The 27,822-nt window shown below is 35.3% G+C and overlaps 1 protein-coding gene across 1 annotated transcript in view; it reads left to right on the top strand.

Moving 5' to 3' along the window:
* LOC150107271 (putative sodium/potassium/calcium exchanger CG1090) overlaps positions 1-27,822 on the top strand; it is a 197,313-nt gene that overhangs the window by 24,925 nt on the left and 144,566 nt on the right. The window contains exon 3 of the mRNA XM_090391766.1: positions 7,175-7,275. Within this exon, the coding sequence (XP_090247892.1) occupies positions 7,175-7,275 (101 nt within the window). The remainder of the gene's footprint in view (positions 1-7,174; positions 7,276-27,822) is intronic.

Here is a 27,822-nt window from a genome sequence, read left to right as displayed (position 1 = left end):
AGGAATTGGCAATCGTATTAGAAGAATTTGTCCCTAACTAAGGTAACTACGTTGCTTCTGATCATTTGGAGAGAGTGATCATGCACTACCTGGAAATTGACTAATATATGCTATTTTCAGTTAAGAAGTATGTATGCAGCTACAAAGCTTATAATTATACCAATCTCAGGAGACAGCTTAAAGCACTGCATAGGAAATAGTTTGAGAGATATTTGAGGAAAACATTATTAGAGTGTATATCCAGTGTCAGGAGGATAATAAGGTAAGAAGGAGTTGCCAAAAAGGAAAAAAGATTGTTGAGGACTGACATAGTATGGAAGGCAAAATTTAGTCATGAAAGGAAATTCACCAAGCAAGCCAAAGGAAATCCTAGAGAATTCTTTCATGCTATAGCTAGCAAAAGGAAGAATAATTATAGAAAGATAATGTCATTGAATACTATTAGTGATGACAAAATCAGAAAAAATAATCAAATTATTGAGTGATCACTTTGGAAGGGTGATCGCTATCATCCATATAGGGATAATGCAGTGACTGATATAACATGGATCGATAAGAATGCAGGTAGATGAACTGGGGGTGTTGTTTAGGATATTAAGAAATGTCAGTGTGAATATAACCAAGGGATTGTATGGTAAGATGTTTACAACTCACTACTAGTATGGTAGGGAAAGCAGCTCTATTAAAGCAGACCCCAAGCAGAAGTAACAAATTATACACTGAATATTATCTTAGAAGTGGTGTTTAGGATATTGTAAAAAGAAAGAATATAATTCAAGAAATGGTGGATAGGAACATGATTTTCTATGGGGATAAGCAGAACTTTGAAAAGAGTGTTCTTCCATCATTCCTTTGCAAAGTCCTGCTTAATTGACATCATCGAAACTAAGAAGTAAAAAACAGGTTAGATCTTATTAAATAATAGGTATAGAATGTTGTATTCACGCAATATTGATCATGAAAAGAAAGAAGTAGCAGTAGCATTCATCACCTGACATGAAGGTAAACCTCTCCACTGGAAGTTAGTTTCAAGTAGAATATGTGGGCAAACTTCAAATTAGGCAAATGGACAATGAAACTTATTTGTGCCTATGTTCCCACAGAAGATTCTCCTAAAGAAGAAGTGGAGGAATTTTCAAGTCATTAAATCACGTATCTTACATAAAAAATAAAATGGAAAAAGTAGTTTTTGTTGGAGATCTAAATAATAGAGTAGGAAATGAATCCCACTAGGCATATAGAAATATTTTGATAAAATTTGGAGACAAGGGCAGGGCTAATAATAATAAGTATTTGCTGGATTTTTGCTCAGTTATGTGGACTAGTCATTACTAATGCCATGTTCCAACATAAAGATGTGCACAAGTTCATATGGAGAGAAGACACAAGAAATAAGAAAAGCCTCATTGACAGTGTTATTGTTGATAGTGATATCTTCATACTGGTTCAGGATAGAAGAGTGTACAAAGGATCTGAAATTGGAAGAGACCATCACTTAGTTTTATTATTATTATTCAGGCCTCCATGGAGTCAAAAGACTCATCACGGGAGGTCCTTCCTAGGAAACACAAAGTCTATCAAGACTCATTGCGGGAGGTCCCTCTTAGGAAACACAAAGTCCATCATACCACTTCTTAAACTCATTGACCGTTCTCGCTCTCACCACTCTATCAGGCAATGCATTCCACAGTTCAACCACCCTCCATGCAAAGAAACCACTCCTCACCCTCTTGCTCACAGTTTCCTTTCGTAACTTCCAGGGATGGCCCCCTTGTCATCACTCCTTCACGCTGTTCAACCAAGCAAAAGAACTCCCCCAGTGTCAACCCTGTAACCTCCACAGCTTAAAAGCCTCAATCATATCACCTCTCCTTCTTCTATCCACCAAACTCTGCATCCACATTCCCTCAGCCGATCCTCATAACTAACATTGTACAGTCCTGAAACCATCTGTGTTATCCGCCTTTGTACCCTTTGTACACTTTATCCCCTTCAAATCCTGGGGACCAAATCTGTGAACAGTAGTCTAAGTGTGGTCTGATCAGAGTCTTATACAACGGAATGATAACTCTTTTATCTCTGCTGATCAGTGTCCTTCCCATTATTGCAGCAATCCTCTGTGTTACCTTCACCACCTTTGCAATATGTCCCCTAAATTTCCGTTTCTGTCAATCATCAACCCCAGATATTTGGTCTCCCCTACTTCCTCCAGTATAACTCCTCCCATAGAGTATGCAGTGTCCCATCGATGTTTCCAAACCTCAAGACCTTACATTTTGCTGCATTAAACTGACAACCCCATTCATTTGCCCATCTGTCTAGCTTATTCAAATCCTCTTACTGGGCTACCACATCTGCACTATTACTAATAACCCTTCCCAGCTTCACATCATCTGCATACAACTGACTATCTCCTTGCAATCCACTGACAATGTCATTGATATAAAGGTTAAACAGCATAGGTCCCAGTACTGAGCCCTGTGGGACCCCACTTGTAACCCCCTGCCTCCTTGAAACTTCCCCACCATACACAACTCTCTGATACCTATCAGACAGCCAATCCTGAATCCAGTTGACCAACCTGACATCCAGACCCATGTGCTGCAACTTAAATATCAGCTTATCATGCGGCACCCTGTCAAATGCCTTCGCTAAATCCAAGAAAGTGGCAGTATATGCCTTTCCCTCATCTACTGCTCTTGTAACATTATTATAAAAGGCTAGCATATTACTAAAACCAGAACGCCCTTTGACAAATCCATGTTGACTCTCACATATAACATTACCCTTATCTGCCCAATGCTGTATACAGTCCCTCACTAATTTCTCCAAGATCTTAACAACTACTGATGACACACAAACTGGCTTATAATTAGACACTTCCAGATTACTACCACCCTTATGCAATGGCACTATCTTACCTTCCTTCCATTCCCTGGGCACCTTTCCCATAGCCATTCATTTCAATTAAAAGCCAGGTCAAAGGAGCTGTCAATTCTTTAGCACATTCTCTCAAAACTCGTGGTGAAATACCATCCAGTCCCATAGCTTTACTTACATCCAGAGTACTAGGTATCTGGAACACACTCTCCTCCTGCACTTCTAAACTTCGAACCTGCCCTATCCCTCTAGTATTAAAATTACTCATCCAGGATGAAATACTCCAATAAAGTGTTCATTGAACAATTCCACTATGTCCTCTGCATCATTCACTGTATTCCCATTTTTATCCCAAATGTCATTCTTCCACAATCAGTTCTCCTCCTATTGGCCACATAACTAAAAAATTCCCTAGGATTTTCTTTGGATCTTAGGGCCAATCTCTTCTCATATTCTAGTTTTGCCTTCCTTACCATACTAGTCACTCTCCTGGCCTGTGTCTTATATTCTTCATGCATCTTCTCTTAACCTGTCTCCTTATATCTCTTCCATATCCTCTTTTTCACATGCAGCTGCTGTTTAATATTGTTTGTCATCCACTTTACAAAAAATTGTGTCCTCTTCTTCACTTGTGGAATACAGCTTACTATTGCTGCTAACAAATATTCCTTCATAATTTCCCAAGCACTAATGACATCGCGTCCTTCCAATTCCTCTCTCCACGAAACTTCCCCAAGTTGTGTTGTCTAAGACTATTATAATCACCTGCCTTATAATTCCACATATATTCCCGTCTCTTTGATACTCCTACATGTCTATTCATCTGCCAAGTCAAAACCATATGGTCACTCTCTCCAACTGGTGGGAGAGATGTCATCTCAGTTATTATCAACTCTTCTGATGCTATGACCAAATCCAAAACTCTTGAACCTCTTGTTCCCTCTATTACATGTTGCCTAAGCTATTTGTCCCTCAGGAATTCTAGAAATTCCATTCCCTTATTGCTATATGCATCTTCCTCTCCCCAATTTATACTGCTGTAGTTAAAATCTCCCATAACAATCATTCTTCTTGTACTTGCCAAGCTCAACTGTCTAAACATCTCCTGGTCCCCATCCTCTGTGCTCCTTGGTTTGTAGCAACACCCCACTAAATATCCTGTCTTGCCAATCTCTACTTCATACCGTATGTTTTCAAAATCATTAGGGTCACTGCCTTCCAAAGCCTCTACTCTTAGAGGACATAAGTCGTCACTTATCATAAGCAGTACTCCACAACCACGCTTTCCCTTTCTATCCTTCTGAAAAATGTTGTACCCTGCTACTTCTATTCCTGTTATTATATCCTCTTCTGTCAACCACATCTCAGTGATCCCAATAATCTTTGGCCAGGCTGATGCTATCAGCACCACCAATTCCTCTCCTTTATTCTGGATACTCCTGGCATTAGTATAAAACATAAAAATCCCACTATTTCTATGCCCAGCATTATCCCCTCTGGACTCCACTGGGCTCAGCTCTATCTGATGTTGTCCCCCCCCCCTTCTCCCACGTTCCCTTTCCCACAAGAGGCCACCCCTGAAAATGAAAATGCTCCAGATTAGGATCGAACTCACGACCTTCCGATTATGAGACTGACATGCTACCTACTGCGCTACTGAGGTTTACAACAGTTATTCAATTTATTCCTTCAGATTTGTATTGGATTTATTTAAAAGTATAACATCATCTGCATAAAGTAAAGAGCCGAGATTAACATCTTAAATTTTGATATCAGGTTTAATACTGCTTTCCTTCATAGTGTGATCCATATGGATAATGTATAACAGAAGAGTTAATGTATATCCTTGTCTGACACCAGATTTGTAATCAAACCATCTTCCTGTACTTCCTTCAATTCTTACTGCTAACTTATAACAACTCAAATAAAGTATTGTTCAATATGATGCCCCATCGAAACCATATAACTGAAGCATTTTGAATAGCTTTCTCTTAGCACCTTGTCATATGACTTTTGCATGTCTACAAAACTTAAATACAGATCTTTGTTATATTCCCATGATTTTTCAACTATTTGTCATAAAGTGAAGATCTGATCCTGACAGCCTCTATTTGACCTGAATCCAGCTTGTTCTTCACCAAGCTTTTCTTCCACAATTCTTCTCAACCGTTTCTCAAGTATACTTGCATAGATCTTATCAGGAACACTCAGTTGGAAAATACCTCTGTAATTCACACATTCAATTTTATTTCTCTTTTTATATATGGGTACTATGAGAGCTCTACTCCAATCATCTGGAATTTGTCCCTCTGTCGAGGCCTTCTGAACAGATGAATATTTTCTATGTTCAGCACTGCAGGACTTTTTATACCTCCAAACTTGAGCATTTCTGATTGAATTTAATCTGCTCCTGCTGCCTTTCCACATTTCAGGCTTTTGATGGTGCTTTCTACTTCAAGTATGAATATGTATTCCTGATTGCATGCCTGTTGAGTTTTTTTTACTACTGTTCTGTCACTGCTTGTTTCATTTAGCAATTTTTTGAAGTAATTACTCTATACATCAAGGATATCTTTTTCTCCAGTTTTCATGTCACCTTTATCATCTCTAATTCCTTTTAGAGCACTTTCCTCCATTTCTGAGCTTTTGCAATGCCCTCCAGAATATTATGCCACCTTCTTGATATTTATTTTCTATGTTCTTACCCAAGTCTTTCCATGACTTTTATTTAGCTAGTTTTACACAATGTTTACCTTTTTTTACATTTGTCTCTGTATTCTCTAAGAGTAAAAGCTGACTTATTTGCCAGGAACTTTCAGCATGCTTTCTTCTTTTCCTTCAGTGCCTCTTTAACTTCTTGTGTCCACCATGGAGTTCTGATTTTTCTATCATTGCAGACAACCTCACCATATGCCTCTCTGGTTGAATTAATCAATGTTTAATTCAGGGCTTACTACTGAATCTCCGAGGTTTGGTTCCTGTTCTCAAACTGTTTCATTTTTTTTTTCTTGAATAATGTTTGTGTATTTTAGTCTACAGTTCACATCTTAGAGCTGTTCAACTTTTATTAGCCTTACAACTTTCTTATATGTTCTTATTTTTAGTATGAAATTCAGTTTTATCCTGCTCAAAACTAAATGGTGATTACTTCAAATTTCAAATTCTCTGTACCCTCTGGTGTCCTGCACTAGGGAAAAAACATCACTATTGACATTAACATAGTCATTGAGACTTTTCTTATTCCTTGCCTCTTCTCTCCATGTGAATTTGTGCACATTTTTATGTTGGGACATTGTGTTAGTAATAACCAGTTGATGTCCTCAGCAGAAATCCAACAGGTATTTGCCATTATTATTAGATTTGCTTTTTTCTCCAAATTTCCCCAAAATATTTCTGTATGTTTGACAGTCATATCCTACTCTGCTATTTATTCCTTTTTCATTGTGTCCGTTACTTTGTCTCAACCCTCAAAAAATTAAAAAAATTCCTCGACATCTACCTTAGTAGAATTGCTTAGAAAAATTACACCAGTTTTTGCCTTTTTTGTTTCAGTCACCCCTATTATGTTGATCTGGTACTTATCCAATTCTTCTTCTGCTAGCTCCATTTCTTTGCCATTCAGGTTTCTTATGTTGATAATACCGATCTTGAACTCTGGCGATGTTGAGTTGGGATGTGTTTCAGTAGCTGACTTTTCGCTGTTCACCCTGGTTTCCTGGCGAAAACAATGGGGGTGTTGTTTAACCAGACAACACCCCAGCTGGCATGAAATTCTGTCATGTTGTATCATCATTTTACATTGTGGTTTAAGCCAGTAAGAATACAATTTGGCTGGCTAAATCCCAAATTGCCAGCCCAACCTTGTTATTTCGGTATCCAGGTAGATGCCTAACAGGGGTACCATGAGAAGGTTGGGATTGGACATTAGGTCAGAAGTCCTGATCTGTTCTCCAAATTCCTTTAATAGCTATATGGAGGTCTCCTCTCAATTATACAACTTTGATCCTTATGGAGTGCTATCACAAAACAATGTGATAATAAGTATAAATAACTTGATAACTTGAATTATAATTTTTCATAATTAAAATTCAAGTTATTAAGTTATTTACAAAAACTAATTTTTATAAATTTTTTGAGACTTAGAATCAACATCTTGGGTTCAGACTCATTGAATCTCAAAACACCAAGTCTTCCCAAACCCTACCATTTAGTAAGGTTTAATAGATATTAAGTAGGTAGCTATAATTTTTAATACATAAGTAATTTTAATTGTTTATTTACTTATTTTTATTAGTCATGAAAATTGATTCTGATGTTGCTGGTGCAACTTTTATGGCAGCTGGAAGTTCTGCACCAGAACTTGCTACTGCAGTGATTGCAGTCTTTGTTACTAAGGTGAGGAATATATTTTTACTTTATTGAAACCATTTTAGCATAATTTGTTTTACTTTTTAACATGATTTCATTTTTTAACAAGCACTTCATATTCATTTGATTTTCAGTCCTTTGATTGTAAAGGCTTCAATTAAATTCTTACCATTGTGCAAGAGGAACATTTGTGGGAGCTCCTTCAGTATAGGTGAATTGACTCTTTTCATATGGAGATCTAGAGTTTCCTGAAATCTTAAGTGTTTCATACAGCATAATATGCAAACCAGCCAATGAATATATGCATTTTACAGATATAACAAGTTCACATGATCATTGTTTTGGCATAATGTAAATATCAGTCACTTTTTTTTTTAACATGATTTGTTTTTAATTATGTATACAGTTAAATATGATACATTATATTGGATTTTTTATTGGACCATGATTTTGATAAACATATATACATAATCGTTGACAAGTTTCGCCAGCTAGGGTCTGTCTGGCTTCTTCAAGACGAGAAAGGTTATACTAACATTAAATGCTAAAACAAAAGAATGCAGTAATGACCTAAAAATCAGTTAAACAAATTGAAGAGCATGCATGACATTAAGAGCATGAAACATGGAGATTTAGTCATTATTATTAAACGTGTTTTATAATTTTTCACGTAACTGAGTTCTGCTAAACATAATGAATTTATTAAGTTTTTCCAAATGTTTTTTAATATTATGCCTTGGTTTCTATTGAGGTTGTCTCCTGTCCGGAGTACCACTGCAGCCTCTTTAAAGATTCTACATCTGAAATCTTCTTCAGTGTATGGCATGGAGCTGTTGTCCCAATCTATGGAATGGTTTGAAATTGAGAAATGATGTGCTAATCCTGAGGTGTCTGTTCTGTTGTTATTTACATCTCTGACATGTTCTTTCTTTCGGATTTCTAGGCTTCGTGAAGTTTGGCCTATGTAAGTCAGTCCACATGAATATGGTATGCTGTAAACTCCTGCGTATTTGTAGAAAGCGATGCTGTCCTTAGGAGATCTTAACATGTGCCATGTAGTTAAAATTGGTTTAAAAACAACCCTGATAAAAGGCTTCATGATTCTTGCTATTTTGATGGAGACTGAGCCTGCATAAGGTATGACGATGGGCGATGCGCACTGTCACTAGAGGTTGTTGCTGGGGGGGGGGTTTCTATAGAGGATCTTTTGAATTATATTTTGTGGATAGCCATTTTTGGATAGAGTTTTTGATATAAATGAGAGCTCATCAAGTACATCTTTTTTTTCTGTGATGATATTTTTTGCTCAGTTTACGTGTTACCTTATTATTTATTTTTTGCTCTGTTTTTTTAGCATATGTATGATGCTAAGTTTCTGTGCATAATGATGATTAGATGTAAAATGAAGATAATAACGTCCGGTGTCTGTAGGTTTGCGATAGATTGTGAGCTTGATTTGTCCATTATCTTGTTTTATAACTAGTAAATCCAAAAAAGGTAATTGATGGTTGTTATCTAATTCTAATGTGAACTTAAGTTTATGATGGAAAGAATTCATTTTTTGGAGGAACTCATGTAGAGTATCTTCCGTGTCTTTCCAAATGAAGAACACATCGTCAACATATCTCCACCAGACTGATGGTTTTGGAATTATTTTTGCTAGGATGTCATTTTCTAGTTTTTCCATGAACAGATCTGCACACGGTGGTGACAGGGGACTACCCATGGCTTAGCCTTCCAGTTGTTGATATGCTGCGTTGTTTACTTGAAAATAGTTAGACTTGAGGCAATGGTGGAAAAGCTGTGCAATGTCGTTTGGAAAGAGTTCTTCTATGAACTTAATTACTTCTTTGACTGGTACGTTCGTGAACAGAGAGACCATGTCTAGACTTGCAAATATATCTGTGTTTGATATATTGATGTTTTTAAGTTTTTCAACGAAATGTTGAGAGTTCTTTATGTATGAGGCTGATTTCTTTATTTTCTCCTTCAACAGACTAGCTAGGTGTTTGACTAATAGGTATGTAGGAGAATTTCTGCCATCCATGATCGGGCGAAGCGGAACTCCATCTTTATGGACGTTTGGTACGCCATATAGGCGTGGTGTTAATGGATGTAAAGATTTTAAATTTCTTTGTAATTCTTGAGGCCATCTAATCATATTGCATATTAAAAGATTGGTCTCGTTGTATTTTTTCATGGTTGGATCTTTATCTAATATATGATATGTAGACGAGGCAGAAATTAAAGTACCGATTTTCTTTATGTAATCTTTGGTATTCATAATGACTGTTGAGTTTCCTTTGCTTTAAGTGTGATAATGTCTTTGTTTCTTTTCAAATTCAAAAGTGCCTTCTTTTCAGAGGGTGTAATATATGTTTTGGTGGTTTTGCGGTAGAGAGGATGATTGTACTTTTAAATCTTATCTCATTTGCTGCTGTCTCTTAAAGTGAAGAAAGACCTTTCTCAATATTACTTATGAAATCTATTTTTGGGATATGATTAGGAGCAAATGAGAAGTTGCAACCTTTTTTAAAATTTCTGATTCTTGTTTGGAAAGACTGTAGTCCAAAAGGTTGAAAATAACCTTATCATCAGCATAATATTAAAAGACATTTGAAAAAACTTAATAAATTCATTATGTTTAGCAGAACTCAATTACGTGAGAAATTATAAAACGCGTTTTAATAACAATGACTAAGTCTCCATGCTTTATGCTCTTAATGTCATGCATGCCCTTCAACTTGTTTAACTGATTTTTAGGTCGTTACTGCATTCTTTTGTTTTAGCATTTAATCTTAGTATAACCTTTCTCGTCTTGAAGAAGCCAGACAGACCCTAGCTGGTGAAACTTGTTGACAATTATGTATATATGTTTATCAAAATCATGGTCCAATAAAAAATCCAATATAATGTATCATATTTAGTAAAAAAAAAAAAAAGGACCAAATATTAACTATCAAATATGTATACAGTTCATACTTATGTCTACCATCCCATTAACATGTTCAAAGAATGCCACCCCACTCTTGCAACTATGGACCCAATATGTTATTGTTTCAAGGCATATTTTTTTAAGACATGGTTTTGCTCAGGCTGTTGCTATTACTGATGATGAGAAAGCCTCAGAGACTCTGGGAAGGAATATAATATCTTGCAGATACAGCATAGAGTGAGGTGACCATAGATGTATGAATGGTGTTTGGAAGAAGCTTTATATTTATTCATATTAATTATGTTCATATATTCACAAGATTTGGCAACAAGAAAGCCTCACAAGAGATTGGTGACAAGTTAGTACTGTTAGCTAAAGAGTTGGAGGTTGACAATGACGATATTGGCTTCCAGAGGAAGCCCAGTCCCTAAAAAAAAATTTGCAAATAAAAAGGCAGAGGTATTTGCCTGTTAATAAGGCAGTTCAGTTATTTTAAAGACATGGATCCTGACATGGAGAAATTTAGCAAAACAGAATGATGAAAGCTGTAATTGCTTGTTACAGAGAAATTTATGCAGAAGAGAAAAGGAAACTTGTGCTTATCAAGTTGGATATAACATACAATTGTATAGTCATCCACTCCTGCTGTCATATGATCCTCTGAAGATGAGCCTAGACCTGCCAAAAGTTATACACTTGATGAACCATCCTGAGAATGCATAATTGCATTTCCTGAATTTGAAGAACTTGTTGTTGATCACCTGCCTCTTCAGATGAATTGTCTAATCAATAAAACAGCAGTACTTTGAAGAATTACTTCAGGTCTTTCTATCTGATTATTTTACTGGTGAGTGCACAGATGTACTGTACTCTTATGTTTCATTATTTATTACAGTACAGCACTCTCTATATATATAGAGAGAGAAATTTTACATTATATTATTTCACTATAAAATTAGTTAAAATACATTTCAGCATTCAGGCATGTTAATTGTTAATGTTATTCCTTATGGTTTATATAATGATTTTTGGCTTACAACCTTTTCAACTTACACAAAATGAAACTTCCATCATAAGTCGAGGATTGACTTTATATATCTATGGAAACAGTATATGTGACTGACTTATTACCAGTAGGAAACCACAGCAGACCTAATAGTAACTTATGTATTGAAATGCTAGCCCCCTCCCCCCAGCAGACATGTTAAGTTTGGGTACAATAAAAAGGATAAATATATTCACATCAACATGATAAAAACATTTCCAAAGCATCACTTTCATTGTGGTAAGAAAGGATATGTTTATCAGATCTGCATGCATATTCCTGTTTTGCTTAAGTGCATGTTCTGGATTACATAATAACTGTAGCTAATGGCAGTTTTAGAGGTTAAAATCTTCCATCAAAGCATATCCAACTTACATTATGGCTGCTTATTTCACAGAACTAGATAGACCAATGCAAAATATTGCACAAGCATTAACAGGTTATTATATCCCAGGTCTACACTTGGATACTAACCAAATATGGATGTGATGACATTGGGTCTTCTCTGATCAAATATATTCTTTTCTCTCTCTCTCTCTCTCTCTCTCTCTTTGGCTTAAATGCAATGCATTTACACACAGTATGATGGTGCACCATGATGAAATGTCATGCTACCTGGAGCATTGTCTAATTAAACAAGCTCTGCTATTTTCCTGAAAGGACCAGGATGTATAGTGAAAAGTGAGTCACTAATGGACTGGTGATTCACTGTATCACCAGGCCTAGAATTCTAGGCAATAGATGACTTTCATCACCTTTTGAGGCTTGCATATTGAAGAATAAAAACCAAATTTCATTTCCGAATTTTCTTTGCTATTTATTTTATAATTTTTCTAGTAGGTTATTCTGTGGTTCCAAAGTCATATCAACTAACATTGTATGATTACAAGTTTGCAATCTTACTTTTTTTTTTTTTTAATAAATGTAATTAGTATTTATTTCATTGCCAAATAACTGTACACACTTTCAGCTATATATGTTCCATGTTACTGACTGCTTGATTGTAACTTTTTTTTTTTGAGAGAGAGGGAAATTTTGCATTATATCATTTCACTTTAAAATTAGTTAAAATGCATTTCAGCATTCAGGCATGTTAATTGTTAATGTTATTCCTTATGGTTTATATAATGATTTTTTTGAAACACAATCATGCATATGGAATGATCGTGTTTCAAGCAGTGTATACTCTTATGCAGCAGCTATTTTAAACCAGATGCTAACTTTTATATGAATACAAGAAAAAGAGTTATAAGATTGTTTTCATTAATAAATTTATTTAATTAGCTTAATTCAATGGTTTAAGTGAAGAATTTTAAGTTATTGAATTATAAATGATATTAAAACTAGTGTATGTGTTTTTGTTCATTTCTCTGGAAAATCTGATAACTAACTATCAACTGGCGTGAGTGTATAGAACTTGCTTTTTGAGCATTAATGAAAGTCTTTAAGTGTTTGGATAAAATTACACAGTTATTCTAAATTTCTTCAAAGCATATAAAATCTTGTAGTCCCCATACAAAACAAAATGTCTGTAGCTAAAAAATGAAAGTATTGAGAGTGAAAATAGTGAATTTTAAGAATGATGGGGAAGTGAGTATTTGTATACTCTGTTTAAAGGGAATACAAATTTTAATAGATGTTATACTTCTTTACATAAAGTATTCCATTTATGCTGCAGGATCACTTTAATAAAGCATTTGAAAACTCAGTTCACAAAAAAATGAATATGTTTACATCTGTACCAAAAACTGAAGAGACATCTTCTTTAAGCACCTCACTCTTCATTTTTAAATGAAAAACTAAGGCAAAAAAAACTGTTCATTTCAAGTAAATGGAAATTTAATTGAAAATTGTGCTATTTTCATGGCTAAAGTTCTTGGTGAAGACAGACTAGTGCTAAAAAGTTTCAAAGTGTTTCACTTAGAAATCAAGCTATGTCAATGTATGGTAGAGATGGACTAACATGTTAGTGGCAAACCAAAAAAAAACATGATTTAGGACAGCTTTTGTTGCTCTCTGGCATTAGATGAGCACTGATGTGTCTGATACCAGTTATGCTAATATTATTAGAACAAAACATAACAGCCTTAATTGTTCTGAGGAGTTTTTAAAATTGGCATCATTAGATAGAATATGTCAAGGAAAAGATCTTTATAACAAACTTAAATCCACTTTAACAGAATATGGTGGTTTCACCAAATGTACCTCCATTGTAAATGATGTATATAATTATATGACTGAGGAAAATATTGCACTTATTGGTTTGCTGAAAAGAAATTGAATCATATTTGAAATGTTACATTGCATTATACATCAACAAGCATCATCTTTCATTTCCTTTAGTTTTTTACTTTCCTATGAATTGCTTCTGCACAATAGAATCTGTATCTTGAGTACTGGAAAATGTTTAGTGAGATTTTTCAAACTTTGGAAAGAACTTTCTTTTTATATGAAAAAATAGAATGTGATAGTGATCTAACTAAAAGTATCAGTGATGTCACTTTCCTTAGCTCACTAGCTTTCCTAACCAATATCATGCATTATTTGAATGTGTTAAATATTGCTTACATGGGAACCAAAATATTTCTAATCTTTATCTTATAGCTGGTTTTCATAACAAGCTGCCATTTTTAAAAACCAGATCTAAAGAGAAAAGATTTGGTGAAACTGTAGATTTTATAGTGTTTGTTTTTCAGTTCAACACTCTCATTAAGAATTTTGATGACAGGTATAAACAATCTGATCAACTTTAACCAAGTATATATTCAGCAGTCCATCGAATGTTGACACTGAAAGCACAAATCCAATTTATCAAATAAAAATATGCAATGTGAACTCAAGCAGATGAATTATAAGAGCTCAATCAGAAACTGGAGCAGAATTGCTTAAACGTTTTTGCACTGAGAAATACTCAAATGTTAGAAATTTGGGATTAAAAATTATTTCAATGTCTGGGACTACTATGTGAAAGACCATTTTCCAACATGGAATACTTATACTCTACTCTTGAATAATTACATCGGCTTTCAACAATTTTATTTTATTTACAATAAAATAAAAATTTTAGTGCTCTGTTTATCTGTAAGTTTTTTTTTTTTTTTTTTTTTTTTAAATTTTAAATTTCAGTTACTGTAACATTAAGAGCATAAAGGTATTTATAAATGAAGCAAGACATCTGTATATTTACATCATCTCATATATATTAAAAAAAAAAAAAAAAAGAGTGGTGCACCATCTAATTCGTTTGAAAACCTTGGGCTTTGACTCTATAGATGTTGGAAGCACTGATCTAGCTTATTGAATGCTTGAAGTGGTTTTTCCAAGTGGGATTGTCTCTGGAGACCAAAAATAGCAAACTTTGTGTTTCTCTTTTTACATGTGGTGCAAATGACACCTTTTATGGACATGCCAAATACATTCTAGTTCTCTGAACCTCATCTGTAGGCTGGCTGCTAGATGGTACATTGGACAAATTGTGCCTAGAGGGAGACTGAGAATGGTTTGTAGTTGTGCAGTTGAGAGAGGATTTGGATGTATACTTTGTGTAGATGAAATCCGCAAGTCTTTCACCTCTTACTACATACCCCATTTTTAACTGCTTTGTAACTCTGCCACTTAGGTCATCAAAAGTAATACTGTGAATCAGAATAAATCACCCTCAGAAAATAGTAGTAAAAATATGGATAAGGCTGTAAAAATTGGGCCTCATTTGGATTTGTGTGTACAGATTTGATCATCTTGCTATATTGGTTTTAAGGAAACATTGGACAGAGTGCAGTAGCAAACAACTAAGACTGTCTCAGGATACTGGAATATTGAGTATGAAGAAGGGTAAGAGAATGTGATCTGCAGAGCTTGGTAGATAGAAAGAGAGGTGATATGACTTAAATGTAAAAGATGATGATTGGAGCATATCAGATGGACACAGGGGAATTATTTCATAATGAGAGAAACAAGAGGTCATCTCTGGAAACTACAAAGGTTATGTGAGTAAGGAAGTGAAAAGGAGATTGTTTTTTTTCCATATCAAATGGCGAATGAGCAGAATATGTTGCCAGAGTGGCTGGTGTGGTGACTACTCCAACTCTGAATGTCTTTAAGGCAAAGTATTCTACCTTCTGCAGTGAGCTGGATTCCATGGAGGATTGGAAGTAATACTAAATGGAATTTATGCAGTTCCTAAGAGATAATAAATCTCTTAGGAATAACATAGTTATTTCTAATCGATGTTGAAATTCTAAAAAGTTAAGGTTTGGTGATGTTGCTATACATGTGAATGATGGTATGTAATTTAGTGAACCTGATATGGCATATGATGTAAAAATTGAGTGCTACAGAACTTTTTTAATATAGAAAAAATATTAAAAGAATCCTAAATTGATAAAATATAGTTTTTAAAACTTAGATCCTGGAGTTAGTATTTATAATTATTATATGCAAAAATCAAAGTTTTTTTCTTCTTTTCATTTCATGAATTAATAGAACATTTTCAATTTCTGAGCATCAGAATTTTAGTTTTTTTTTTTTTTTTGGTCATTTTAATTATAAATTTAGGTGTGCTATCTGGAAAAAAATGCATTCTGACTTTGTCCATCGGGGGGGGGGGGGCATGTTTAATTTAAAAATAGGTTCTTGATTCAGGATAAATAGAATAATATGAGGAACAGAGAAAGGAATTAAATGTAAATTGCAACTCAGGAACAAGTGGAGATCAAGATAAATCAAGCATTTTAAAAAAAAAAGCAGGCATGAAAAGCAGTTAGTCAAAATATAATTGTCTCAGTTTATTAACTTGAAGTGCCGTATCAAGTTAACTCAGGGGCAGATCAAGCAGCTATTTGTCAGGGGCCGCTGAGCTCGAGAGGGGAGGCCCCTGGCAAAAATTTTTTGACTATTCTTGTTTCCAATTCATCAAGAGAAAGATCTTTCTCTATCTTAAAAAGGGTAAAAAACTACCTAAGAAGTACGATGTCAGAAGAAAGGTTAAATAGTATGGCACTATTGTATATGGAACAAGAAGTATTAAATAACATTGATATTTCAAAAATAACTGATGAATTTGCTAGAGAATAATCATGGAAAAAATTTATTTAACGCTCGACTCAAACTTGAATATATATTTTTTTTTTCTTAAAATATTTTATTATTTTGTTGTAATTTTAATTTTTATACTTTTTATATATTTTATGCCTTATGATATTATAAAGAAAAATTTTGTTATAGTGAAAGCTTTAGTTCTCTTTGTAGCATATATAAACACTTATATATGCTACAAAGCTTATATGCTACAGTTGCAGATTAAGCCCAGCTGGCTTAATCTGCAACTGAGTTAACTCCTCTTCTTTTGCATAGAATATAAGAGCTAATCAGAAATATCAGGCACAGAATTTCTTGAAGAAAAACTACAAACTATCTCAATATCAATATTTAAATTCGAAGCATATCTCTTCTCTTTTGCATTGTTAAATGGATATGCTGAATGTATGTTCACCAAGGATCAGGGTGAAGAGAGTAAAAGAATGATAGAAGTGAGTTCAAAGATGAAAGGTATGATAATGCGATTAGCATATATAATGTTACAAGTGATATGAGTGACTGTACAATGATGCAATGGAAAATAAAGAGAATGACCAGACGGTAGCGGAAAAGATAGCGCACTTATGTGGAGTTCTTCACAGGACAAAATGTGAGATTGAGTGTTTGAGAAACACCTGGCAGATGGTATGATATAGAAGCGAAAGAAAGGGGGGAGAGAAAGCAGAGCATGAAAGAGCAAAAGCATGAAAATAAGAATCAGATTTTGTATGGTGATTTATTGATAAGAGGAGTCTTTGTGGAGTACAAAATCGTGTTTTCCTTGTGCTAAGATTAAGGATGTCAGTGATGCTCTAAGGATGCAGAGAGTTAAGGTGAAAGAGATGTTTATTTTGGCTGATATAAATGGTTTAGTGGATGACGTATGAAAGAAGACACGAAACATTTGCTAGTGCATGTGAAAAAGAAGAGACAGAAAGTAAAACTTGTGAGTCTACTGCCACTATATGACAGAGGCAAGCTCTCAGTGCATAGATTGTGCAGGAGGAATGTTATGGAGTTTGTGGTGTAACTTTGGGAAGAAGGATTTATATAAGGTGGATGGCTTGCATCTAAATGGATTTGGTGTTAGGAGTCATGAGAAGGTGTTGTTCAGTGAGTTTGGAAGCAAAGTCAGGGGAAACTAGAATGTTTAGGGGGGATGCAGGTAAGCATAAGTCCAGGTAACCTACAGGTTAGTAAGTGGGTGAGTAATCACAAGATGCAAAATGTAGAGCACCCCAGGGTTCTTAACTTTAGTGGGCTAAGTAACATAAATTGTAAGGAGGGTTGTGGGATGAAGGGAGTATTGCAGTTTACGTATACTAATGTCAGAAGTATTCAAAATAAGATTGAGGAGTTTTTGGCATTAGTTAGCACAACTTTGCCAAAAGTTATAGGCTAGGCATTAGTGAGATGTGGTTGACTGAGGATGATATGGTCATAAGAATAGAATGCAAGGGATATAGTATCTTCAGAGAGGACAGAAGGAAAAGGATGGGGGGGGGGCTTTAATTCGTCTGCTAATGATAGCAGATGAATTAATGCCAAAAACAGTGGAAATAAATCAGAGGGAAAGGGATTCAGAGGGCAGTTCATATGAGGCTATCTGGTGTGAGATAGAGGCCAACAGAACTGAATATGTAATTGGTTGCTGCTATAATCCAGGGGATATAAGAAAGAATGTAGATAGCATGCACTTGCAAATTAGCATGATGAATACAGGTTGAGTAATTATCATCATTGGCTTGACAGCTATATATGGGCTTTGGCCTTTTTCAGAAACTTCTTCCAGACTTCCTTATTCATTGGTGAGTTCCTTCATTTTTTAACTCCCAGAGCCTTAATATTCTGGATCACTCCATTTTCCCATCAAAATTTAGGTCTTCCAATTTTCATTTTTCCTTCTAGCTTAGCTTTGAATATCTTCTTAACAACTCTTTTATTATCCATGCATATAATATTCCCTGCTGAACAGAATCTATTGATGTAGACATAGATTTCTGTGGTTAAGCAGTTCTGTAGGTAGTTTTTAGTATTGAGACCACATATTAATATAAAGAGGTTATTAAAAATAAACAATTAAAAAACCTGACAAGTTTCGTGCATTGTAAGACTTACATCATCAGGGGGAATGGTACATACATAAAAATTTTACACCACAAAAGCTTATTGACAATTAATTACACATATTAGATGTTTTTAATAACTTCACAACTTATTGGTTTTTTTAATTGTTTATTTTTAATAAACTCTTTATATTAATATGTGGTCACAATACCGAAAACTACCTACAGAATCTATTGATTTTAATGTACTTAATAATGTCTGACTCATTAAACATCTGTACAATTCATAATTGTGTTTTTCTACACATACCATTCTCTTGTACTACTCCAAAAATATGTCTGAGAGCCCTTCTTTCAAATAGACACAATCTTTCATCTGCCATTGAAAATACCCAGTTAGGAATAAGTTAATACTGGGCTTATAAGCACTTTGTACATAGTTATTTTTATTTTTATTGAGATCACATGTGACTTTAAATGTTTCTTAAGCCCATATAGATATTTGTTTGTGGAAAGAATGCTTTTCTGAATCTCAACACTGATAACATTTTTACAATTAACTTCTGATCCCAAATATGTAAAGCTACATTCAGTTTCAAATTTATAGGAGCCAATTTCAATTTGAGATGGTTCATCATCATAGGTTTTCTTGTTACTGGCATATATTTTGTTTATATATTGTTTTTTCTTGGTTTATCTACAAATGCATCTTCTTTGCTGCCTTTTCTAAATTGATAAAATCTTCTTTCATTGCTTTTTGTGTCCTTCGTATAATATCGATATCAACTGCATATGCCAGAATTTGTATCAACTTGTAGAAGATAGTTCTCCTTGTTTTTATACCAGCATCTCTGAAAATCTTTACAAGTGCTATATTAAACAGTACACAAGCTAAGGCATCCTCCTTGTCAAACACCATTTTTTCTATGTATTGGATCAGACAACGTGCTTAGAATTGTAATCTGACAGTGAGTGCTTCTCATTGTAGCTTTGAGGTATCTGTAGTTCCTTCATTGCAATAAATAAATTAGATCTGTCTATGCTATCATGCACAGCTTTAAAATCTATGAAGAGATGGTGTGTTTCAATTCCAAATTCATTGCATTTTTCCAAGTATTTTGTATATAATGAAAATCCGGTCATTTGTAGATCTTCCTTAACGGAATCCACATTGATAATCACCACTAGCATTCTCTACATAGGGATTAAAGTCTCTTAAATAGAATGGTGGAGAAAATGTTAATAGGTAGTACGTAATAAATTTTATAGGGCATGTGATGCTCAGATTCCACTTGTCTGGGTTTGTTTCATTAATCCAGATTTTGGTAATAAGTTGACACAGCTGCCTGATATATTCTGTACTTTCATTTTTAATTAACTCTGCTTGTATCATATCTATTTCTGGGGCCTTATTATTCTTAAGTTTTCTAATAGCTGCTTCCACTTCAACAATTGTTGCTATTGGCTCAACTACTACTAAATCTTCTCTTTAGCTCTGTTTTCTCCATGTCATTCAACTGATCAGATATATTAGTATTCAATAGTTCATCAAAATTCTCTACCCTTTCTAGTATAATTTCATTCCTGCTCAGGGTTATGCCCTCTTATCTCTACATAAATTGTTCTATGTTGGAAGTCTTTCTGGCTTCTATTTGACTTTTGATAGTAGGTCCTACTTTTATTTATACTTCAAAGATGTTTCAGTTCCTTAAGTTCGTCCTCATAGTATTTCTTCTTTCTATTCTTATGCACATTTTTTTTCTTCCTTTCTGGCCATATGATATTCCTCTACAGCTTTACAAGTGTAGTTCCTTTGCTGTATTCATCTACATGTCTCATTTTTTGCTAAAGTCGCATGTTTACATTCTACATCAAATCAGTGATTATATGCAACTCAACCTACTTTTCCTAGTTTCATGTCTGCTGTTGTTGCTATGACATTCACAAGAGTTTCCCAGGCATCATTTAACATTCTCACTATCAGTTATAATAGATATGCTTTCATTAATTTTTTCACTATATCTGGCTTTAACTACTGATTCCTTCAGTCTTGTATTATTAAACGTTTTGCATGGGATCCATATATCTTTCTTGCATTGAAATTCTGCTTCTAATCTTTGATATAACTAGATAGTGATCAGAGTCAGTATTTACCCCTCAATAGGATCTGATATCCATCAAGTTGGACAAGTGTCTTGCATCTATTACAGTTGATCAATTTGGTTGATGGTGTTTCCACTGGAAGACTTCCAGGTCATTTTATGTATGATTTTATGATTAAACATTGTGCTGCCAACAACCATGTTACTTGATGAAGCAAAGATGATCGATCTGTTCCCATTATCATTGGACTCATTGTGTAAGCTATATTTCCCAATGGTTGGCTTGTATGTATCTTAGCATTCAAAGTGCATATAATAATTTTAATATCCCTTCTTGGGCATTCCCCATAGAACTTATCTAAATCATCACAAAAGATATTTTTTTTTTTGGCATTATTATTTTCTTCAGTTTGAGCATGCACACAGATAAAACTAATTAAAAAAAAAGCATCCTTTGATTTATAATCTATACATTCTAGGTGATTTTGCTTTTGAAATCCATGATAATATGTTTTATTCTCTTGTTTACAAGAGAATAAAACATGTCTGTCATAGCAGTAATATGTAAGTTGTATTTATCCACCTGCTCCAGTAGCATTCTTAGGGCTCCAGACCAGTAAAGAGAAAGTACACTCAATGGACAAAACATTAGAGTTACCGACCTAATAGCATGCTGGTCCTCCTATAGTGCAAATAACAACCTGTACTCTCTGAGTCATTGATTTACCAGATGCCAGAGGGTTGCTGGAGGTGATTCCAGCCATGCCTGTTACAACATTGTCCACAACTGCACCTTAGACGTTGGTCCTGGATACATGGATCTGATGTCTCGCTCTACAGCATCCCAGAGAGATTCGATCTGATTTAAATCCTGGGACCTTGGGGCAACTGTATGGTCCCAATCTCAGATGAGTGTTCCTCAAGCCATGCCTAGGTGGTTGCAGCCTGGTGGGGGTGGTGCATTGTCTTGCTGAAACAGACTATTGGCTGCAGGATTTACGAAGACCATGAAAGTGTTTAGGTGATTAGCCAGCACATTCTGGTATCTCAGCATTTAATGCCCTCTCTAGACACACTAAGGGACCTAATGTGTCACATGAGAAGGCTCCCCAAACCATCACTGAGCCAAAGTGACACAATGGGATCATATCCTCATATGCTGTCAATGCCACACCCGCACCTTCCCGTCAGCTCAGTACAATTAATAATGGGATTCATCAGACCACACAACTCTGGTCCACTTTACAGAGGTCCAGTTTTGATGGCCCCGAGACTAGGCGAGGTGCAATGTCTGATGACGAGCTGTCAACAGTGGTACATGATTTGGATGTTTGCTACCAAACCTATGGTATGCAGGATACGCATACCGTTCGCTAACTGACACTGAAATTGGATGTGATTTGTGCCAACTTTGCCCTACAGTTGGTCTGTATGAGCCTGGACAGTCTACATCGATCCTGGTCATCAGTGGCATGCGGCCAGCCCACTTGCTCGCTGAGTGGTGGTATGCCCATTGATGGTATGCTCACAGTAGACCCTTCCCCTCAAGAACCCTAGGGTTCTTACCACTTGGGTAATATAATGATCCATCTTTCTTGTGCCAATAATACATCCACAATCAAAGTCACTAAGATCACCACATTTACCCATGTTTGTTGATTGTGTTACACTGTTGAGATCCCCTGATGTCTGCCTATTTACCATTTGTGTTCAGTTTAGGTATGTTTCACCCTGCATGGGGGATGCTAGTGTTAACTTCTCATTACCCTTATTTCTAATGTTTTGATCATTGAGCATATGTTCCAAGATCCACTTCTCAAATCCTTAAAACATTTGCTGTTGCTTAGTATGTCCAGTAATTACTTCAAATTTCATGACAAAGTATATTTTTTTTTCAGGGATGGGGTTTCACCAGTTTCGTGGCCAACCCTCAAATTTGTCCAGGAATTCTGAGCGTTAGGAGTCTGTTTTTTTTTTTTTTTAATTGCATAACTTAGTCGTTAAAACCAAAAGAATGTTGCCGGTGCATGGGAAGTGGTCAAGGGTGTTTGAAGAAAGAAGTATCAGAATTTATATCTAGTGTGAGAAGGATAAATTGGATTAGATGTTGAATAACTTTATTAAGCAGGAGTTGCGCACAAAGAAAAGGGTTGTAGAGGGATTATAAAGCAAAAGGTGATCATCATGCCCATGAGCAATATAAGGCACAAGAAAGAAGGGTGACCTGTATGGTAAGGAAGGTCAAAGCTAATTATGAAAGACAGCTAGTTTATGAAGCAAAAAGAAATCTTCAAGAGTTCTTTTGCTATGCAGCAAGTAAAAGGAGGAATGACTATGGAAGAATTACTTTAAAAGTGCTGATGGTGGCAAGGTAACAGAAAGGAACCATATAATTGAATTACTGAGCATTTTCTAGGGATAAACCACCTAGGTCAGCATTTTCCAAATGGTGGGTCATGACCCGGTATCAGGTCACGAAAGCTAAATACTGGGTCACCTAAAAAAACTCTCGAAAACCTAGGTGTTTCGTTTGGTCTTCTTTTTTTCATGAAACTCTAAAATACAAGTATTAATCGGGACTAATACAAGCGTTAATCGGAACTAATGAACAAATAATTTATTCCCAGGGGTTTACAAAATAGATTGCACATGTAACATACCATGCATAGGGGAAACAGGGCGAACCATCCCAATCAGGAAGGATGAACACAAACGACACATAAAATATCTCCATTTTGGAAAAACCGGCTTTTCTGACTACGCACTCCAAACATACCACAAAATTGATTGGAAAGGTACCACGTCCCTACACCGCACCAAACCTGGTTTGAGTGGAAATTCAAGGAAGCATGTGAAATGCTCAAATATGATCCGAATCTGAATAAAAATGATGGTCTAACCATTCCAAGAATGTGGAAGACCCATCTGCAACCTTCATAGCAACCACAAAGAAAAATCTCAATACACAAAGACTTGACTTGGTGAAGTGTTTTTTGTTTTCCTGAACATTCAATAGCAGCCTGTGTACAAATCCAGAAGATAATTGTGATATAACAATATAAACTGTATAATTCCAGAAGAATCCTAGTACGTGAGGACTTGAGCAGAGTTTATTGTAGTTTTTATTGGTAATTTTTTTTTTCAATCACCAGGGGGCAGGCTAAGAAAAAAGATTAGTTAACAACGTAGATGTAATTTACCTGTATAGAGTGCAACAGCATGTAGCTTGGTTCTTATACACATTTATCCTGATGATGATGATGACCTCAATACAGGGGTCGAAACATCAAGTTATTATTTTATTATTAATCAGTAAAATAATCTTTTCAACACATGTGTTTTGTGTCCCTAAATTCATAAATATGAATAAATAATTTAATTAATAGAGATGAAAAATGCGCTCCGTCTGCATCGCCATTTCACAGTCTCTTTGTTCGCAGTAAAGTAGCTCAACTAATGGTGAGGCTGCGTCAGGAGTACTTAGTTTTAGCAGAAAAAGCTTTAAAATTTCTAATGCCTTTTGTCACAACCTATAAGTGTGAAACAGGCTTTTCAACACTGGTTTTTCTAAAAAATAAATATAGAAACTGATTGGAAGTCAAACTGGATTTAAGAATAAAGTTATCTTTTCCTCCAAACCTGAAGTTTCTAGTTAACAAACAACAGCATCACACTTCTCATTAATAAATTACTTGGCTTTAGTTTAATTTCTTTATATTTTTGTAAGAGTAAATGCTTCTTTATTATAATAATAAATGAAAACTCTATGAACATTCAAATCTGTTTTATTTTACCTATTGGCCATAAAAATTTTAGTGGGTCACGAAGATGAAGTATTAAAATAACCGGGCCACGGAAAAAAAGTTTGTGAATCCTTGACCTAGGTGATGACATAATTCCAGTGACATTGACTGATAAGAGAATAGAGGTTGAAGAAATGGAAGTGCTTAAAATATTACAGAACCTCAATGTGAACACAGCCATGAGATTAAATGGCATATCAGCCCATGTATTATGAGAATGTACAAGTGAATTATCAGCTCCTCTGACCAAGCTGTTTAATTTAAGCCTCAGTACTCAGAAGGTGCCAGTGGAGTGGAAAAGGACAAAATAGTAACATTGCATAAATGAGGCTCCAAGACCAAATTATAGGCGAGTCAGCATCTAAAGAATGGTGGTTAAGGTATTGTCAAAATTGGTGAAGGGCATCACTAGGTAGATAGGAATATGATACTCTGTAAGAGACAATATGGTTTTATGAAGGGTAGATCTTGCCTTAGTAAGTTGCTTACTTTTTATAATAAAGTGACAATGGAGTTGGATAAGGGAAATGGCTATTCAGTAATACTGCTAGACTTTGCAAATGCATTTGACAAGATTCCACATAGAACTCTATTGCATAAATTGGAACAAATGGGGATGGATATGAATCTGGTGATTTGGATTAGAGGGTGCCTGGTGGACAGATATCAAAGAGTGGTTTATGGAGGAGTTGAGTCGAGAAGAAAATAAGTGACCAGTGGTGTACCACAGGGCTCAGTACTTGGTCTCCTGTTGTGTAATTTGTATATCAGTGATATAGGAAATATTCAGTTGTTTGCTGATGATGCTAAATTGGTAAGAGCAATGGTAAATGAAGGTGATGCTGCAAAGACTTAAACAGATTAGCAGTATGGGCAAAGGTAAATGGCTGACAGTTTATTGTGGCCAAGTGTAAGGGAGTTGAAGCTTAAAGGGTATCTTGCAAAGGTAACCAAAACAGCACATTGGATTACATGGTTGTTGAAGAACATACTAACAAGCAGGGATAGAGAGATTATTGTTCTCCTATATAAGGGTTTAATAAGGCCACTCCTGGATTCTGTGGAGATGAAGAAGTTGTGGAGATGATCCAGAGGCGAGTGACAAAGATGGTGGCAGGTCTGTGAAATGCCTAACTATGAAAATAGATTAACAGTCTGTAGCCTTCAAAAATTAGTTGATATTCAAAGAAGAGGGGGAGCATGATAGAAAATAATTTTTAAGTTACTAAAGAGGTTTTATAGGATTGACACTGAAGACGTTTCAGTACATGGCAAGAAGGAAGAGAATAAGGGCCCACCAGTGGAAGTTGTGTTAGATTGTGGTTAGCAGGAGTGTTAGGACTAGATTTTTTGCTTGGAGGGTAGAATGGATTGCCAGAGATGGTTGTGGGTGCTTCATCAGTGAATGAGTTAAAAGAGAGGTATGATAGGTATTGTGCAAATTATGGCTAGTGTGTGTGTGTGTGTGTGTGTGTGTGTGTGTGTGTGTGTGTGTGTGTGTGTGTGTGTGTGTGTGTGTGTGTGTGATGGATCTCTCATAGTAAATCTTCTGGCTTCATGGAGGCACCTGTATAATAATAATAATTAAACATGGTCAAAGAAATGTATCAATTTCAATTTGGAGGAAAATTGAATCAGTTCATTCAAATATTCAGCATACACCAAATGTCCAAAAGCTAAGGACGAATAAATTTTTACCTGCGTTTAATCAGGACTAATGAATAAATAATTTAATTAATAGAGAAGAAAAATGCTATCCGTCCGTGGACTTCAGCCAAATGTTGACATAAATTTATTATTTATGTTATTTATACTAATAAATTATATTACACAAAAAATGTGTTATAAATTTTGTACAACTTAAATTGCAAAACATTTTTGGCAAAAGTTACAAATTTCCTAAGGACGTTAAGGAATTAATATACAGTGCTTACAGAAAACTATACAGAGAGACATTTCAGTATGGAATATTGGTCGATTGGTAGAGCCTCTGCTACTAATGGCTCAGTTAAGTAAGTTTGAGCGCGGTTAGTAGTCGGAAGGAGACAATCGTTCGATGCTGTTGGCACACTCTCCCTCGATGAGTCTTTGGACTCCCTGGAGGTGTCAAATAATAATAATAATAATAATAATAATGTCCACCCCAAACTGCAATGCACTCTTGCAACATCGTACCATGCTTAGCACCAAGTGATTCAGAATTTCCTGAGGCAGACTGGCCCATTTCTCTTTCAGAGTAAGGATAAGGGCTTGTTTATTTTCTGGAGGAGAATTTTGAGCTGCAGTGCATCTCCCTATTGCATCCCAAATGTGTTCTATGTGGTTCGAGATCTAGGGAGCATGCTGGCCTCTTGATTCAGTTAATCCTCGGTCTCCAGAAGTATCTCCACTGCTCATGTATAATGTGGTGTGGCATTGTCATCCATAAAAAATGAATTCTTCACCTACAACACCACAGAACAATCAATCATGACATTGAAGAACTTCGTTGAAATATCTTTCACCAGTCCCTTTTTCCAGCATTTGTAGCTTGGTTGTCCATTAAGTATAATGCTTCCCCACACCATGATCCCAGCACTGCCATATCTATTTCTTTCAAGAACATTCTTGTGATGGTAAGCAATACCACTTTCATGGCAGATCAGATGTCACCTAGAATCAGAGGAAAGACTAAAACGACTCATCTGTAAAAAAGTACATTAACTCATTGGTGTCAAATGTGCTTTATGATGAGCTGTAGATAAAGAGATGCAGACTACAGGCCTTTGGGCATATTGGCCTACTTGTCACAGGTGGCTTATCACAGATTATTGAGATATCCACATACCCATACTTGAATGTAACTGACCTGCTGTGATGCATTGGTTACGTTTTGCTGTCATAACCAAAAATTTGCCTTCATTTTCCTTGGTAGAGTGAGGACGACATCTTAGTGAAAATCTGGAAGAACACATTCCATTGATTTGAAACGCTGCCCAGAGCCTGGATACATACTATGTGAGATTTCAAACTCTCTGTCAACGTCAATAATTTTGCAGCCTTCTTCATGCTCTCCAATAATTCTTCTTCATATGAAATCATCTAGATCAGTGGTCGGTAACCTTTTTCATATGAAGGGTGCAATACTGCGCATGCCATGACGCTCACGGGTACTGTGTTGCCGACTCCTCCTGATTTAAATAATTAAACTTAAAATTACAATTGGCATGAATGGTTTTGAAATGTCTTTCTATATTACTTTTTTTAGAAATAGCCACACTATTATTGCATAATAAACAAATACATTTGTCATTATGATTGATAAAGCAAGGCGCTCGCATCTGATTTGACAGATACATGCTAATTGTTAACATGAACATTCTTTTTGTATTCATTTTATATTGTTATTTTTATGGCATTTTATATTCATTCATATGTGACAAAAACATGTTGTAAAAGCAAGGTAAATAAAATAATGTTAAAATTTGAAATTTCATTTTTCTTAAAAACAACTAATCATAGAATTTCTAAGCCTGAAATGAGAGAAAAAAATGCCTGTGTCATGAGC

The sequence above is a fragment of the Typopeltis vanoorti genome, chromosome 4 (genome assembly GCF_054136105.1).
Source record: "Typopeltis vanoorti isolate ZY-2024b chromosome 4, IOZ_Tvanoo_1.0, whole genome shotgun sequence".
NCBI lineage: Eukaryota > Metazoa > Arthropoda > Arachnida > Uropygi > Thelyphonidae > Typopeltis > Typopeltis vanoorti.
This window is presented reverse-complemented; position numbering and strand designations above follow the sequence as displayed.